Genomic DNA, 17233 nt, shown 5'->3' on the forward strand with positions numbered 1-17233 from the left:
TGGGTGGTATCCAGCAGACAGGCAGGACTCATTGGTAGGGGACAACCCAGATGGCTAAAGCAGCACACGGGCTTACTGGGTGCGGGTTGGTAAAAACTGCCTTTTGGACTTGGGGCAATATCATAGTCAGAATCTAGAATATTAGCCCAAGCCAGAGGGACACAGCAAGATAAAGAGTAGGAGTTCACAACATACCTGAAGAAGTCGGCAAGTAATGTAAGTGAATAAAGCAAGCCATGTGGCAGCTGTGGTCTGCTGGAGAGTCCCTCTCTTAGATTGAGCCATTTTTTGCTGTATGGGGATATAGACTCAGGTTTTTGTGTAGAATCTTATGTTTAAATGTTAGTAAGTCATTTTTTCCACTGATATGTCGCAGGCTAAATTTGGCCAACAGGATACCAGTTTGTGACTACTGTCTTTTTAAGGAGGCTGTTTTCAGGTTTATAATAATTATGATGATCTGAAACTCTAGATAATTTTATATCAGTAAACTCTCTGGGAGTAAAAAAATGAAGGAAAGAAAAGCCTTTCCCAGGTCTCCCATCTGATTTTCTAATAAATCTTTACTTTTCTCTAATGCCTCTTTGGTTTCTCTATAAAAGACTGAGATTTGTTTTGGGGGATATGAGCTGTGTATTAAAATATCTTAGCTTAATTATCTGTAGCATTCTATCTGTATTTCCATGCAATTCTAATTACCTGTTTCTGTTTAGCTGGGAGTTTTATAATATATCAAATTTATTTTTGATACATTATTGAACAGGCGCCTTCCCTATTTAGTGTTCTTGATAATAATTGTCTCTCCTATAAGTAGTAGTGATGATTTTTTTAAATGTATGTTTATTTTTGAGAGAGAGAGAGAGAGCAAGCGAATGTGTGTGAGCAGGGGAGGAACAGAGAGAGAGAGGGAGACAGTATCCAAAGCAGGCTCTGCCCTGGTAACAGAGAGCCTATCATGGGGCTCAAACTCATGAACTGTGAGATCATGACTTAAGTTGAAGTCAGACGCTAAACTGATTGAGCCACCCAGGCACCCTGATTATTTTTTTCAAATCAGCTTGTGTGTTTTTTTCTTAAACTTTTCCATTTAAAAAAAATTTAAAATAAACTCTGCCCTCAAAGTATGACTCGAACTCAGGATCCCAAGATTAAGAGTCTTATGCTCTACCACTTAGCCTGCCAGGTGTCCTGCTTGTGTGTTTCTTCATTTCTTAAACAATTTTTACAACTTTTTATTGTGATTTTTTAAAAAACATACAGAAAAAATGAAGAATAATGAAATGACCATTCACATACCCACCATCTACATAAAGCTGTTAACATTTTTACAGTATTTTATGGCTAATTGATTTACTTATTCAAAAATGAGTTGCAGGGGCACCTGAATGGTTCAGTCAGTTGAGCGTCACAGACTTCAGCTCTGATCATTGTCTCTCAGTCTTGTGGGTTCGAGCCCTGCATCCAGCTCTGTGCTGATAGCTCAGAGCCTGGAGCCTGCTTCAGATTCTGTGTCTCCTTCTTTCTCTGCCCTCCCCTGCTCTCTGTCTCTCAAAAATAAGTAAGCAGTTTTAAAAATCTTTCAAAAAATGAGTTGCAAACACACTGCTTTACTACTATAAATTTGAGCTAAAAATTAAAAAAAATCTGTAATCACAATGTCATCTTACAAGTGTATGTGTATGTGTGTGCATTTACCTGTTATTCATGTTCTGAAAAGTGTATGCCCAGAACATTTTCATGAATTAAGAACAAACAAACAGACAAAATCTTCTCTGTCTTTTTTAATTTGCTACAGCAGAAGTGAAGGCTACTTTGGATGTGGGTCAGAACAGATAGGATCTTTATTGCTGCAGTCCCTGGGCGACATCCATTCATCCATCCAGCATCCATCCATACCTTCAAAAATAGGACTTTACTTTCACAAGGCTCACAGAAATAAGGAGACTATTCCAATAGAGATAAGACTTTTGCCTAAAACTCCTAGCCTCAAGCTACACAGAGTCTTTATTAGGCTAGGGGAACAGATGCTAATAGGAATAAGTCCTTTTATGTCATAAGTCTCCAGTTAATGACAGAATATGTGCCCAGGGAGATGTATTATAGAATTTTAGTAGGAGGTCTGATCGTTTGGTCATTTGTTGGTATGTACCCACGACCCATTTTATTTAATAAAAGGGTATTTATCCTACAAAGAAAATGGAAAACTAATACTTGAGTAGCATAACCTAAAAATTTACATAACTTTAATGAAGTTTCTCTTCTGTTTAGCAAGTTTTTGTATCTAAATGTCAATAACGCCTGAATGTCTGTTTTGTCTGCTCTCTAAAGGAGGAATCAAAGGTGGATTTTGTGTCATTATTAAGAGTTTAGTATTAGTATTTCCCAGTTTCACCCTAGAGCTGTAAAAAAGAATATCTCCACATTAATTATGCTTTGTGCTTTCTGTGAAAGATTCAGTATTATGATTGCTTTTTTTTTTTTTTTTTACAAATAGTTTATTGTCAAATTATTTTCCACATAACACTCAGTGCTCATCCCCAAAGTGCCCTCCTCCATGCCCATCCCCCCTCCCTCCCACATCCATCAGTCCTCAGTTTTTGTCAGCATTCAAGAGTCTCTCATGGTTTGCCTCTCTCCTTTTCCCCCACCATTTCCGCCCTTCTTTACTCTCCTTTTAAAATATGTTCTTTTCCTCTATTATAGATTTTTTTCCTTAGGTATATCGACTGAAGTTTAATGAGAAGAATTGTGACCAGCTAGGAGAATTTCTGCAAGGAATGGAATTAGCTCATAGCTTATTGCTGAATGAAGAAGCATATAATCAACTAGGTGAAGTTCAGAAGGCAGAGTTTATTTTTGATTGGTTGAGATATTTGGAGAAGCTCTTGCTGGCAACCAGCAGGGTGGGTAAAAATGCAAAAACTGTTTTTTGGTGGGTTTTCTTTTAAGTGCTAGATAATGTTTAGTTCGCTTGGTTTTCTTTTCTAGTTCTGTCCAGAATAACCTAAATTAGCTTTCAAATTAAGAGTTTGTAATGAAATCTTACAAGAAGTTTGTTCTTTCAAAAAGCAGGAAGAAATCAGCCAATATTTTTTATATTATAACTTAAAAATATGTATAGAAATATAAAGTACTAACTATGAACCACATTTTTTAGATTTCATTTTCATTATCTTCTTCACCTTCATATGCATGAAGCTCTTGTGTAAGATATTGCTAAATATTAAAATGGGAGTTTTAAAAACTTGTGAGCTCTTTAAGGAGAATGTGAATTGAAAAGTCTCTTAGTAAACATATTCTCTATTAAGCTTAAGAAATAAGTACCAAAAAAAAGAAACACTCATGCTTTTCACCTATATTCAGCATTTGTTAACATTTTGCCATATTGGAGTGACTAATTCACTGAGCCATGTGAGGTGGTTTTGCACCTTAGTACTTCTGCATACTTCTCCTACTAAAAATGAGGATGTTTCACAATACCATATGCAATGCAAAAACAGTGCAAAGACACCACTTGTGGAAACATTTGGAATTTTAGGCAGAAATCCATATACTAAGGAAGCTTAGACCTTAGTTAGAACCTGAATACCATTACTACTCTAATGATACTCTGTACTCCGTTTTCAGAGAGCAGACAAGTAAAATGGAGTAACATTACTGGCATTTAGATGCATAAGCTTGCAAAAAGAAAATTGCACTAAACTTTAAAAACATCTGAGTAAAAAAGATAATCGTTCATGACAAGGTCAACTCTGGTAATATCTGGTGATACATTGCTGCTATACATATACATATATCAGAGGCTTAATAACAAAGAACCTCTAGTTAGAATACACCTTTGCTCTACATTTCGCTAGAGAAAGATCTAGAAGAAGTAGTGCCCTTGTTTTTCTTCACAGAGACTCCGGTGTATTTTAGCCCAGAAATTATGTTTTAGAGGTATCCTCAGGGCAACAAACTACCTGTTCATGTGGTGTGATGACTACACCACCAACTGATCTGTAATTTTTAGTCAAAATAATTTTGCATTCTTTTGGAGTTTTTAATTCTTAAATATATGAAAGAAAAATCGTATTAGAGGATTACATGTAATTATGTTGACTTTGAATTGTCTTTTTGTGACCTTCTTTTCTAGAGCGATGTGAAGGAGAAACAGAAGACTCTGGTAGAACAGCTCCTGTCTTTGTTGAACAGCTCTCCAGGACCTCCTACCCGTAAACTCCTGGCCAAAAATCTAGGCATTCTTTATAGTATTGGAGACACATTCTCTGTTTATGAGACAATCGATAAATGTAATGATCTTATTCGTAGCAAAGATGATTCTCCAAGTTATCTTCCCACTAAACTGTAAGTTAAATATTAAAACTGAACATAAAACAAAGTAGTGCTTCCTTGTATCATTTCTCTAAAGAACCCAAACTGAATACAAATTATTTCACTCATTTTTTAAAATCTGAGTTTTAAAAACATTTGACATTTTTCCATTGACTATTCTAAAAAATATTTTAGGCATATTTAAAGTCTTGATTTGGGAGTCAAAACTCTCTCTAAAAATTTAGCAGTTGAAGACTCATAAATATAGAACATGAACTTGTGGTTACCAGAAAAAGGGGCTAGGTGGGGGACAGGTGGAATACGTGAAGGGGATTAAGAGGTACAGACTTGCAGTTATAAAAATAAGTCACAGAGATGAAAAGCACATCATAGGGAACAGAGTAATATTGTAATATTTTTGTATGGTGACGGATGGTGACTGCACTTACTGTATTGAGCATTTTGTAATATTTATAATTCTCAAATCACTATGTTGTACACCTGAAGCTAATATATGTCAATTATAAAAAAAGTTTCAAAAATACATAACACAAAATTTTATCAGTTGAGTGTTTAAGAAAAAGAGATTTTAAATTCTCCACGTCTTGGGTGTTCTTTAAATTTATTAGTTCTTGGGGCACCTGGGTGCCTCAGTCGGTTAAGTGTCCGACTTCAGCTCAGGTCATAATCTCATGGTTCGTGGGTTTGAGCCCCGCATCAGGCTCTGTGCTGGCAGCTAGCTCAACGCCTGGAGCCTGTTTTGGTTTCTGTGTCTCCCTCTCTCTCTGACCCTCCACTGTTCATACTGTCTCAATTTCTCTCTCAAAAATAAATAAAACTTAAAAAAAATTTATTAGTTCTTATTGGTAAAAATTAATAGTAAATGCCATATTGAAAAATACTCTTCTGAGCTCCTGAAAAAACAGCTTAGCTTCTTTCTCTGTAGGATTCAGTTCCTTTTTTCATCTGTTATTTTAGAGAAGACAATTTGCCATGTATGGTTCCACAGTAGTTATTTTGCAGATATTTTTTTTGATCTTTTAGCTTATAACAGGATATATCTTCCCATACAGGGCTCAGACTTCAGAATTGATAAGAACATTATTTTCTATTTTACTTAACTTTTATCTTTAAGATTATCTTTGATATATTAAGGTCAGTTTTATGAAAAATTACTTTGGAAAAATTTGAGGGAATGGAATCTTTGGTCTGAGGTTTAGATTATTTGCAGATACATCTTTTTAAAATTCTTGTTATTGAAAGTATAATTATTTGATATTCATGCAAGTGTCATTCCTTAGGATTTAACAGTAGAGTCGATTCTGGGCAATATTATCCTTTAAAGGTAAAATTAGTTACCCTTAAGAGTCTAAGATTTTTTTATTCCTGTTTTTTCACTAATGACTAATTTCTAATTTAAATGCTGTTTCAGTGCTGCTGTGGTATGTTTGGGTTCCTTGTACAAGAAGTTGGGTAGAATACTGGTTAACACCTTTACCGATACAGTGGGGAATATTCTTAAAGCTATGAAGAGTGCAGAGGTGAGTAACCAACTGCAAATTCAACCAAAGAATAAAAAGGCAGTATTTTATAGGTTTTATGAGTTCTTGAACCAGTAAAATTTCTTTACTTATGACAGGCATACATAGGTATGTATATAAAGTTTCCATAAAAAATATTTCTAGGAGATAACATATATGTACTTGATATATTGAAACTTTATTAGGAAATCAATAATACACGATTTTAGATAAATTCGGATAGGCAAAAACTAAGGTGTTTCTCTGGCAGACCCATCCCTGCTTCTTCCTCTCACATCACCTTTACCCTAATACTATTTACTAGTACTACAGCAAGGGTTTGTCAGTAAGGACTCAGTTACATAGTTGGTAACCACTAGATACCTGATGGATGGAATAGTATTATACCAGCGTCAGAAAGGAGTAAGGAATTTAATCAGGTTGGGAAAGAACATGGAGGATGTAAGTATGACCAGGATCTAGATGACCTTTTAGTTTCCAGGGGAATATATTCTCAGCCTTAGCATTAGTGATTTGTGATCATTTACTGCTGTACAATACCCTTTGTTTTTTTTTTACTGCTGTACAATACCCTTTGTTTTTTTAACTGTCTCTTCATTTGACTCCCAAGATACTATAATCTCTTCCTAACCATACTTTCACCAGTAAGTTTTGAAATTAAAGCATTTATATATTTGTTTATTAAAACTTTTAAATCTTTGGTCCCTAATATTTAAGGATAGCCTAGCACCTCTAAACATAAAAACATCAGGGGCAAAAGCAAGTGAAAGGAAGAAAGGAAAGAAGGAAAAAAGATATAAATATATATATATATATATATAAATTAAAACATCAGAGGCACCAGGATGGCTCAGTTTGTTAAGTGTCTGACTCTTAATTTTGGCTCAGATCATGATCTCAGGGTTCGCGAGTTCCAGTGCCACATTGGCTTCTGTGCTAACAGTGTGGAATGCTCTTGGGATTCTGTCTCCCTCTCTCTTTGCCCCTCCTCCACTTACTCTCTCTCTCTCAAAATAAATAAAAATAAACTTTATTTTTTAAACATATTTATTTATTTTTGAGAGAGAGAGCATGAGCAGGGGAGGGGCAGAGAAAGGGAGACCCAGAGTCCAAAGTAGGTTCCAGGCTTTGAATTGTCAGCACAGAGCCTGATGCAGGGCTTGAACCCATGCAACGTGAGATCATGACCTGCGCCAAAGTGGAGGCTCAACCAGCTCAGCCACCCAAGCGCCCCTAAAAATAAACAAAAAAATTCTTAATGTAAAAATATCATACCAGTTCCTGTCTTAACTTTACCTAGAAAAGAAGTCTAGAAAACAGCTCGGAAATAATATATAAAAATGCTGTCTATTTAAGCACAATTTTTTTTTTTTAATGCACCAAGATAAAACATTGGAAAGTTCAAATGTAAAATATGCTCAATTTTGAGAGAAATATGGCTGATGTAGGGTACCAGCCTGTCTCAGTCAGAGTAGCACATGCAACTGGCGATCTCAGGGTTATGAGTTCAAACCACATGTTGGGTATATATGTTACTTAAAAAAATAAAATCTTAAAAAAGAGAACATAGTTGATTCAAGAACTATAAGAAGTGATCCCCATAACATAAAACTGGTGATAGAATCTACTCAGGAATTCACTTCTAAGCAGTAGTTTGCTGAAAGATTGAAGAAAGTGATTTAGCAGAAGAGATTGTTAGCATCTTTAATCTTTTTTTTTTTGTTAACAGAAAAGTTTGTAAGAACTCATCTAGCAGGGAGTGGCCACTTTATTAAAATTTTTTTTTTTAATGTTTTATTTATTTCTAGGAGAGAGAGAGAGAGACAGCGTGAGCAGGGGAGGGTCAGAGAGAGAGGGAGTCACAGGCTCTGAAACAGGCTCCAGGCTCTGAGCCGGCAGTCAGCACAGAGCCCGACGCGGGGCTCGAACCCACGAACCGCGAGATCATGACCTAAGTGAAAGTCGGACGCTTAACCGACTAAGCCACCCAGGCGCCCCAGGGAGTGGCTACTTTAAACTTCTTTCCCACTTCACTCCATTAGTTAAGCTGTCATCTTTTTAGGCCCCATAGTTAACAGAATTGCTGTATAGGTTTCTGAAATTTAAAAGTTATTGCTAAGGATTTTATTTCTTCTTATTTTTGCCTTTATGATTTAGTTGATCAGGTACCACAACATGTTGGATATATCAAAAGGGTTCCCACCTTTGATCCATAGCCTTCGGTAATAGCATAAAGCTGGGATAGGAAGAAAGTTCGGAGGCTTCACCTTAGACCCATTTTGTTATGTACACCTGTAATTATTCACTATTGTGCTCCTTTGAACAAAATAAATAATATTCCTATGAAAATGATACTTGATGTTGATCTTGCCTTCTCTCAACTGTTGACCTTTAACTTCCTGGGATATAGAAATCATTTGGGGCATTTAGTAAAGCGTCAGTAACATGAGCAGCTACTATTTTTTTTTGTTTTGTTTACTATGTGCCTGGCACTGTGGTGAATGTTTACCCCACAAGGGCTTATTTACTTCTCATATTGGCTCTGTAGGGTTCATCTTATCTTTATATGATAGACGGAGAAATAATTAGGAACAGCTTAAAGTCACATAGGTACTAAGGGTCAGAGCGAAGATTCAGATCCAATTCTTTTTAAGTCTAAAGCCTAGACTTTTGTCCTCTGAGTTAAACTATATGGTTCAATAAATGATATTAATAGCTATCAAATCTACTGAGCATTTACTATCGGTCAAGTACTATTCTAAGTACTTTGCATGGAGTAACTTGTTTGATCTCCAGAATAGCCTTTGAGGTGAATACATCCAATTAACAGGTGAAGAAACAGTTTTGTCCAAGGACACCTAGCTGCTAGGTACCTCATTAACAGCAACTATTTGTTTATTTGTTTATTTATTTTTGAGAAGCAGTGAGAGATAGAGCACAGGGGAAAGGAAGGGAAGAGAGAGAGGGAGACACAGAATCCGAAGTAGGCTCTAGGCTCTTAGCTGTCAGCACAGAGCCCGACGCTGGGCTCGAACCCACAGGTCTGTGGGCTTTTTGCTAGCATATGAGATCATGAGATCATGACCTGAGCGGAAGTCAGACATTCAGCTGACTGAGCCACCAAAGCACCCCTAACAACAACCATTTATTGAATGCTTAACACGCAAGCTTTGTGCTAGGCACTCTTGATAAATTTCATTTAATCTTCACATCAACCCTTTGTATCATGTTGAAATGTAATATTTACAAATAACACTCTTTAAATAGTAAACAGTTCATAAAATAACAGCTGTTAATGTATCTTGATGTCTGATGGGTTTATTTGTATACGGATAGCTAAGTGTTTCACTAATATGGGAGATAAGTTTTGAGCTTAATGCTGCTTTTCACAGTGAATTTCTTTCTTTTCTTCCTGTTTAAATTTCTTCTTTTTGGTAGTCTCAAGGTCGATATGAGATTATGCTGAGTCTTCAAAATATATTAAATGGACTGGGAGCTGCTGCTACACCTTGCCACAGGGATGTTTATAAAGCTGCTAAATCCTGCTTAACAGATAGATCCATGGCTGTTCGTTGTGCTGCTGCAAAGGTAAAATGGTCTAATAAGCAGAATTTCTCAAAATAAATATAAAGAAAATTAAATTAGCTTACAGCCACATGATCGTAGAGCTTCAAGCTTGGCAATCCACTGGGATTAATTTTTTGTTAGCATATGACGAAACTGAGGCCCAGGGAATTTGATGAATTTCCCAAGGTTCTTCAAGTAGTTCACAGCACATTTTTGAATCATGGGGAATTCAGGTTACCAAACTCTTAAGTATTCCTTTCACTCTACCATGCTTCTTCTCTGTAATTTTGTAAACTAAAGTTTATGTGTAAAGTTTACATTATTTGAAAGAGATTTGTTCTTACTCCTTTTTTTTTTGAGTCTAGGATTTAGATTTTGACATTTTAATTTCTTTTGAATACGTCACTTTTTGCAAGCTAGGAACAGAATAACACTAAGGTAGTCTAGTCTTCTAAGGATCCAGACCGAGTGTTGAGGTCCTCCACAGAAATTAGCATGCCTTAATGTAGTATAAGTACTTACTTTTTGTCTACTTACTGCAGTCATTGTTTAGACACTTTAAATTTGTATATTATTTTTGTTAGATCTTGATAGTTTCTACAACTTCTATAGCTCTAAACCTGACAGTTAACATTTTGTTTTTCACTAATGTCTGTTTTTCCAATTAAATAGTGTCTCCTTGAACTTCAGAAGGAAGCCATCTTTATGTGGAGTACAGACCTGGATAGTGTAGCCACACTATGTTTTAAGTCCTTTGAAGGTTCCAATTATGATGTGCGGATTTCAGTTTCAAAGCTACTAGGCACAGTGTTGGCTAAAGCTATAATTTCTAAACATCCAGGAGCAGGTAAATTTATATAATTATTTTCAAAACGTCTTATAATTTTTTCCCAGGTGGTTTAAACAAGTATAATGTAGTGTTACTGCTACCCAATATTAATTTTGAAAAGTGGCAGGATACTTTAAAAATCAATTTTAGTTTATAAACATTGCTAAACAAGATTTCATTTTCAAACAATTCAGTAAAAATTGGAGGAAAAAAATAAACTCTTAAAGAAATACACTATATTTAGTCATTGTCTTTCTTTAAACTATGGTCTTTGCTTTTTTTTTAAAGCAAATTGTGAAATATTATCTAATAATAGATATGATCTATATCTTAATTCTTTTTTAAGTAATATGCATTTGATTCTCTATATTTGGCTTGCTATTTTCTAGGTCAGTTTAAGGGAACAATGATGTAAATAAACCCAAACAATAGATAGTGGAAATTCACTATACTTGTACAATTTGCTTTTATTACTTTTCATTCCCTATTTCTACACTTACAGGGAGTAGACAAGGATAGGATATTTTTGGAAACAAGAATTTGCCTGGGTTTAATCAACAGTGTATATAAAACATTGATGAGTAATTGAAAACTTGCTTTATCATTCTGTCTTCTGAAAATAAATAGTCTCACGCAAATGAAAATGTGATTATTCTGTAGAACCTTGCTCCTCAAACATCTACAGACCCGGAGTATCAGCATCACCTGGAAGCTTCTAAGGAATTCTAGAAACCCAGGCCCCACACAATTTACTAAATCAAAATTCTCATTTGAACAAGATCTCTAGATAATTCATAATACACATTAAAATTTTTTTTAATGTTTTATTTATTTCTGAGAGAGAGAGACATCGTGAGCAAAGGAGGGTCAGAGAGAGAGGGAGACACAGAATCTGAAACAGGCTCCAGGCTCTGAGCTCGCTGTCAGCATAGAGCTCGATGCGGGGCTCAAACCCACAAACTGAGATCATGACCTGAGCCGAAGTCGGACACTTAACTGACTGAGCCACCCAGGCACCCCAGTGTACCTTAAAATTTGAGAGGCATTGCTTAAGAAATCATTTATCATTATATAAAGGGAAATTGTTTTTTCTGAAGCCAGTGTTTCTTAACCAGAGATGGGAGAGTACAGTAAGCACAGCATATCACAGTCACATGGAGAACCTTAATAAACTACAGTCCCCTCATTCTCTAATTGAAATTATAAGTAAAATTTATAATAAGAAATTTTTACTTTTATTACAGTTTTTCTAATCTTACAATTCAATAAGACTTTCTTGTTTATTGGGTGCTGAGGAAAGGGTGAATAGGAACAGAAAGAAGCCAGCCCCCCCCTCCCCCCCACAACACACCTAAACCCAAAAAAAAGTTGTTCAGGACATTTAGGAGTTTAAATCATAAGCCACCTAAGAAATTAAAGTTAGATGACATGTTTAATCACATCCTTTTGAAAATGTGAATTGCTCATTTCTCTAAATGTATCATTAGCGCTGGCAAACAGTTGAAGTAAAAAAAAGCAAAATGTAGATTTGCATAAGAAATGTAAATAAAAAAGTGTATGTGCTTTGATGGTAGCACTAAACTAATGCTAGTGTTTTTGTAATCAGATTAAGTGAAGAATCAGCTTCATCCACACTAAAAAATCGTTAGGATTTAGCCTAATCCTTTGTTAGAAGTTCTATCATCTTGAATCAATAAATTCTAGCCTGCAAGTAATTGAGTTATTTTTGAAGACTAAGAAGTGATCTAGAAATTGTAATAGATTTCTTAAAGGTAGAGGAGTAGTAGCAACATAGTGCTGAATAATTTAGAAAATCAATGCATTGGAGGTTTGTATACTCAACCGTAATACACAAAGATGATGAAGTACAGAACTGAAATGATTTTCCTAGTAAAATTAACAGGCTTCATTCAAACAGGTGGTATGTTACTTCAAGGCACTTAAAAAGCAGGGATTGAGTATGACATTTTCCTATAATTGGTACGAGTTGCAGGAATTGATGAGATTGTTTACTATCTATAATTTAATATGGTAAAACCTTGGCTGTAAGCATAATTTGTTCCAGATGCATGCTTGTAATCCAAAGCACTTGTGTATCAAAGTCAATTTCAAGACCATTGGCTCAGTTGTGGTCATGTGACATTTGGCATCATGTACTACTTGTATTGCAAGACATCGCTCATTTATTAAGTTAAAGTTTATTAGAAATGTTTGCTTGTCTTGCAGAACACTTGCTGAACGAGTTACTTGCAATCCAAGGTTTTATTCTATCATTCTCTTACCTGCTCAAGGACATTGCCCTAGGAAGTCTTTCCTCTCTTATATCAGTTTTTCCCTCTCTATTGGATTATTAGCTACAGAAACATGCTTTTGTTTCTCCCATCTTAAAAAAATCTTTTTCTGTCTTATTTCCCAGTCAGCTTGGAGCTCCATGTCTCTTTGTTTTGCAGCAGAGTTCCTCTGACAAGCTCTTAACACTGTCTTTAGTTTCTCTCCTGTCATATTTTTCAAACCCACTTCAGTTAGGATGCCCCTCATTCACTCCTCCAAAACTTTTTTTGTTAGGGTCAGCGAAGACCTCCATGTTCATTCATTCATTCATTCATTCAGTAAATATTTATTGAGTGTTTATACTTGTCCAGGATCTTTTCTGAGTACCTGGGTTATGTCATTGAACAAAACAAATCAAAACTGCCGATTTTGAGCTTATGTTCTAATAGTCAGCCATGCCAGTATCAGTGGGCAGTTCTCAGTTGTCTCAGTCGGCATATCCTTTTCCTCATCTTTTTTTCACTTGCCTATAAGACTTCATTCTGCCTTGGTTTCGCTCTTCCTCACTAGAATTTCCTATTCCATCTTTGACAACTCTTCATCTTTTTACATAAGAGGCCCCTTACCTAGTACTTGGTCTTCTGCAGTGTATGTGTGTGCATCCTCTCGGTGATCTTATCCAGTTTCATGGCTTAAGTATCATATCATCTATATGTCAAGGATTCCCAAATTTGTATCTTTAGCCTGGGCACCAGACTCTCATATATAGTTGCCCCTTTGACATCTCTTTGGAAGTTTATTTGATGTTTCAAATGAACTTGCCCTAAAGTGAATGTCTTATCTCCCCTCCCCTAGAAAGTACATAGAGCTGTTGTAACTCGCAGGCTTGCTAATCTCAGTTGATGCCAACTCTCCAGGTGTTCACATAAAAATTTAGAAAGTCATCCTAGACTCTTATCTCTCACACTCAATCACTTTTCTACTGGACAATCTTAAAATATACCCAGAATTGAGGCCCCTTTAGAATTGGCTAATTACGAGGTTGACGCAGGAATCATCTGAGTTTGAAACATACTGTTGTGCCAGAAAAATAAGGTGCCACTGACCAGCTCCTTGAAGACATTTCCACTGGTCAAATCCAGGACAGTGTTCAAAGCAAAACTAATAATGACAGAACTTATTATGGATTATAACCTATTAAATAAAAAAGAAATCTATGAGTTCATACTGAAAATAAGTAAATAGAAGAGAAAGTTCTTTTCTACAGTAAATGCTAACAAATATCAAAGGAATGATTGTTAGGTAATGACCTTTTTGTAATCATTATAGTAATTTATGCAAGTAGGAATTCTCTGTACACTGTTGGATGGGTTACAGCATATTTATACTGTCTTTAAAGGATCATCATACAGGTTGCATAGTAATTACAAGAAGAAAGTTGATATTATAGTGCACAGACCTGGCAGTCAAACCTCATTTACATGTTCAAAGATCATAACACCAATGTAGGGACAGACTGACAGTGCATTTTGATGTTATGCGTTGAGAAGGCTTATGGCATTACTTGTGTAGTTCTCTTGCCAAAAATTCTAAGAAAATACTGGACAAACTCAGATTGAGTGCTATTCTGTAAAACAACTAGCCATACACATTTTCAAAAATGACAAAGTGTTAAGGAAAATATGGTGAGTCTAGGTGAAAGGTACATGGGAGTTTATTTTACTATTCTTGCAGCTTTTTTTATAACATAATTTTGAAAAGTTTCCAAATAAAAAAAAAAATATATATGTATATCTGACTTCACTTTTCTGTAACCACTTTGGTCTAACCCACCATCATCTCTTCCTTGTATTACTAAGTTGCTTCTAGTATGTTTCCTTCTCTCAGCACAGAAGTAAAGTGGCAGATTATATCACTACTCTGCTCAAGGTCCATCATTGGACCCACTCATTTCATTCACATCCTTATTATAATAACAATCTGCACGATCCAATGCCTTCTCTCTCCCCATCCTTTCACTCTGGCCTGTCTCATACTAATTTCTTCCATGGCTTTTATTCATATAACTCTACTTGAACCCGTTGGGAATCGTATCCTTCCTCAAGGCCTTTTTGCCCTAGCTATTTGCTCTGCCTAGAACACTTTTTCTCCAGATATCTGCATACCTGATTCCCTCACTATTCTCAAACTATGTTCAGATGTCATCTTTCCAATGAATCCTACCTTGATTACCCTATATAAAATCACAAACACTTGACAGACTTGGGTGGCTCAGTCACTTAAGCAACTGACTCTTGATTTTGGCTCAGGTCATGATCTTCTGTTTGTTCGAGCCCCACATCAGGCTTCGTGCTGACAGTACAGAGCCAGTTTGGGATTCTTTGTTTCTCTCCCTCTCTCTGCCTTTCCCACATATTCTCTCTCTCTCTCTCTCTCTCTTTCTCTCCTCTCTCTCTCTTTCTCTGTCTCTCTCAAAAATAAATAAAACTGGAAAACAAAAAACTTCTGCCCAGTATTCCTAAGCTGTTCTGTTTTTTTGCATGGCCTTAATACTGTCTAGTATACTATATATTTAGTCATTTATTATGTTATTTTTTCCTTCCTAGGATTTATGATCCATGAGGACATGGATGTTACACTGTTCACTAATGTTTTTCTCCCAAATGCCAACATAGGTTTTCATTTGTTTCAGATGGTTACTTCCTCTTTAGGCTAAGTAGTAGATTTTTTTGTTCATAACTTTGATTAATGGAAGTTTGTTTCCCCACTCTGTATGACTTGAGCCAGTAATGGTGTCAGAGCTCATGACCATCATTATTCAAACGAATGAAAGGGAGAAAACAGGTTCTTTTTTTTTTTTTTTTTTAAGAGATCTTATTCCCTAGATATTCATACAAAGAAATTTTACTATGTGAAATTGCAAACACTTGAAGGTAAACATTCTGCCCTAACTAGTCTCTTAGTTATTGTAGCCTAAGGGCCAACTGAGCAGATTACTAATATTTAGCTTTAATTTCTTTACAGACTGGGGATAAAAAAAAGTTGTACCTGCAGTTGAGAATTTAAAAAAATAGGACATGTTGGTTAACATGTAACATTTCAAAAGAATTTTTAAAGCATTCGATAGCATTTTCATTTGTGGGAAATTAAGACAGTTTATGTTTTTTATTTTAGAGGATGGTTAGCCTTTTAACTTTGTGGAAAAGAGGATAGTAGGGCATAATCTCAGAGTGGCTTAGTGTTTAAGATGTCATTGACATGATACTTCAGATTTGACCTCTGAACCCTTGCGTAAGTTTGTGTGTTAATGTGTGTAATGTCCTGTCAGTTCTGCATTTTGCTTGGATTTTTAGTTTATTTTTGTTTCAGTTAACATGTTAACCATACGAATCAAGGTCATGCATTAAAATTATAGTCTGTAAAGTACAAATTACATGTTTTGTTTTGTTCTTTGTTATAGCAGCCTCACGTCAAAGCATGCGCAGAGTATCTCTGGAGGAAGTTCTGGAATTACTAGGAACAGGGTTTCTACGTGGGAGTTCAGGATTTCTTCGAGCCAGTGGAGATATGCTGAAAGGAACCAGTTCAGTCAGTAGGGATGTTCGAGTTGGAGTTACTCAGGTTAGAGTCACCAATCAGTTATCTATGTGTAATGCTCACTGGCCTCTACTGAGAATATTAGTATCTATATATTCCAGGCATAAGAGATACTGCGCAGAGTCATCACTTATGTTCCCATATTTATAAAATAGACATGGAAAGGCCACAGCACCCTTTAAAAGCTAGATTACAAGTAAGAGAACTGTAGTTACCTAAAAGCCAATGAAATAGGCTATTACCCACAGTGTGTCTTCAGTTCCTAATAATGGGAAATTTTTATTTCCTTTGAAATACAAATAACGTTTGTTTCTAGGCCTTGTGCTTTCATGTGTCTTGGAGTTTAACATGTTTTCCAGTGTGCTTTTGTGTGCTTTTAGAGTTTCAGTTTAAGGTACATGTTAGGTACGTATTATTCAGTATGGGCAATATTGTATTTCCATTGTATATGGTTTCAACTCCTCAGTAAAAATCATAGCATATAATCTAAGATAAATTTAGGAAAATATCTTAGAATAAAGCAACACAGAGGTCTCTAAATTATTTTGTTTTGTAAATGCCATTATGGTTCAAAGTGATTGTTGCCTTTTTTTAAATTCACATATGTCCTCATTGTTTTATACTGTATACAGATGTTAGAGTTCTTGAAAATGTACGATGTCCCAGTATAATTGTAAACTGAATGTTTCTAAAAGAACAGATTAAATAAGAAAGCTACTGGCTTTGTATCTCTGGAGTAAGACCAGCCATTAACATTCATGAAAATAAAAAGCAGTGACTCATCACTGTTAAGCTTCCTTTCACATTTCTAGAACTAAAACCCCTTAGAGTTACAGTGTTGGAATATATTTAATTCTTAGAATGTGTTCGTGTTTGATTTGCCTTTTCTTGTTCAGCATATTAAAGAGCTTGAACTTGTTCAGAGTAGCCAGAGACACATCCTGCGTTTTGGCTGGCTCTGCTGACCATCCTGCAACTTTGCACAGTCTGACCAAAATAAAAAATGCAGATAAATGAAATCCCAGTTGAAAGACTGTGTACTTCATGTTTGGCTTAATAAACAGAAAATGTGGAAAGAGTAAAAAGAAACAATTTATGTTTTGTGGAAAAGAAA

At 35.6% G+C, this 17233-nt stretch overlaps 1 protein-coding gene across 7 annotated transcripts in view; it reads left to right on the forward strand.

Moving 5' to 3' along the window:
- HEATR5A (HEAT repeat containing 5A) overlaps positions 1 to 17233 on the forward strand; it is a 117430-nt gene that overhangs the window by 11854 nt on the left and 88343 nt on the right. For 5 of the 7 annotated variants that reach the window (XM_039247134.1, XM_039247136.1, XM_039247138.1 and 2 more), the window contains exons 2-7: positions 2704 to 2903; positions 4136 to 4347; positions 5747 to 5855; positions 9294 to 9443; positions 10095 to 10269; positions 15983 to 16143. In XM_039247134.1, coding sequence (XP_039103065.1) covers positions 2778 to 2903; positions 4136 to 4347; positions 5747 to 5855; positions 9294 to 9443; positions 10095 to 10269; positions 15983 to 16143 — 933 coding nt within the window. In that variant the 5' untranslated portion in view covers positions 2704 to 2777. Of the gene's footprint in view, positions 1 to 2703; positions 2904 to 4135; positions 4348 to 5746; positions 5856 to 9293; positions 9444 to 10094; positions 10270 to 15982; positions 16144 to 17233 lie in introns of those variants that run through there. The other 2 variants (XM_039247135.1, XM_039247139.1) reach the window with 2 other exon arrangements.

This window comes from Hyaena hyaena, unplaced genomic scaffold (assembly GCF_003009895.1).
Source record: "Hyaena hyaena isolate Hyena2069 unplaced genomic scaffold, ASM300989v1 scaffold_291, whole genome shotgun sequence".
NCBI classification, from domain to species: domain Eukaryota; kingdom Metazoa; phylum Chordata; class Mammalia; order Carnivora; family Hyaenidae; genus Hyaena; species Hyaena hyaena.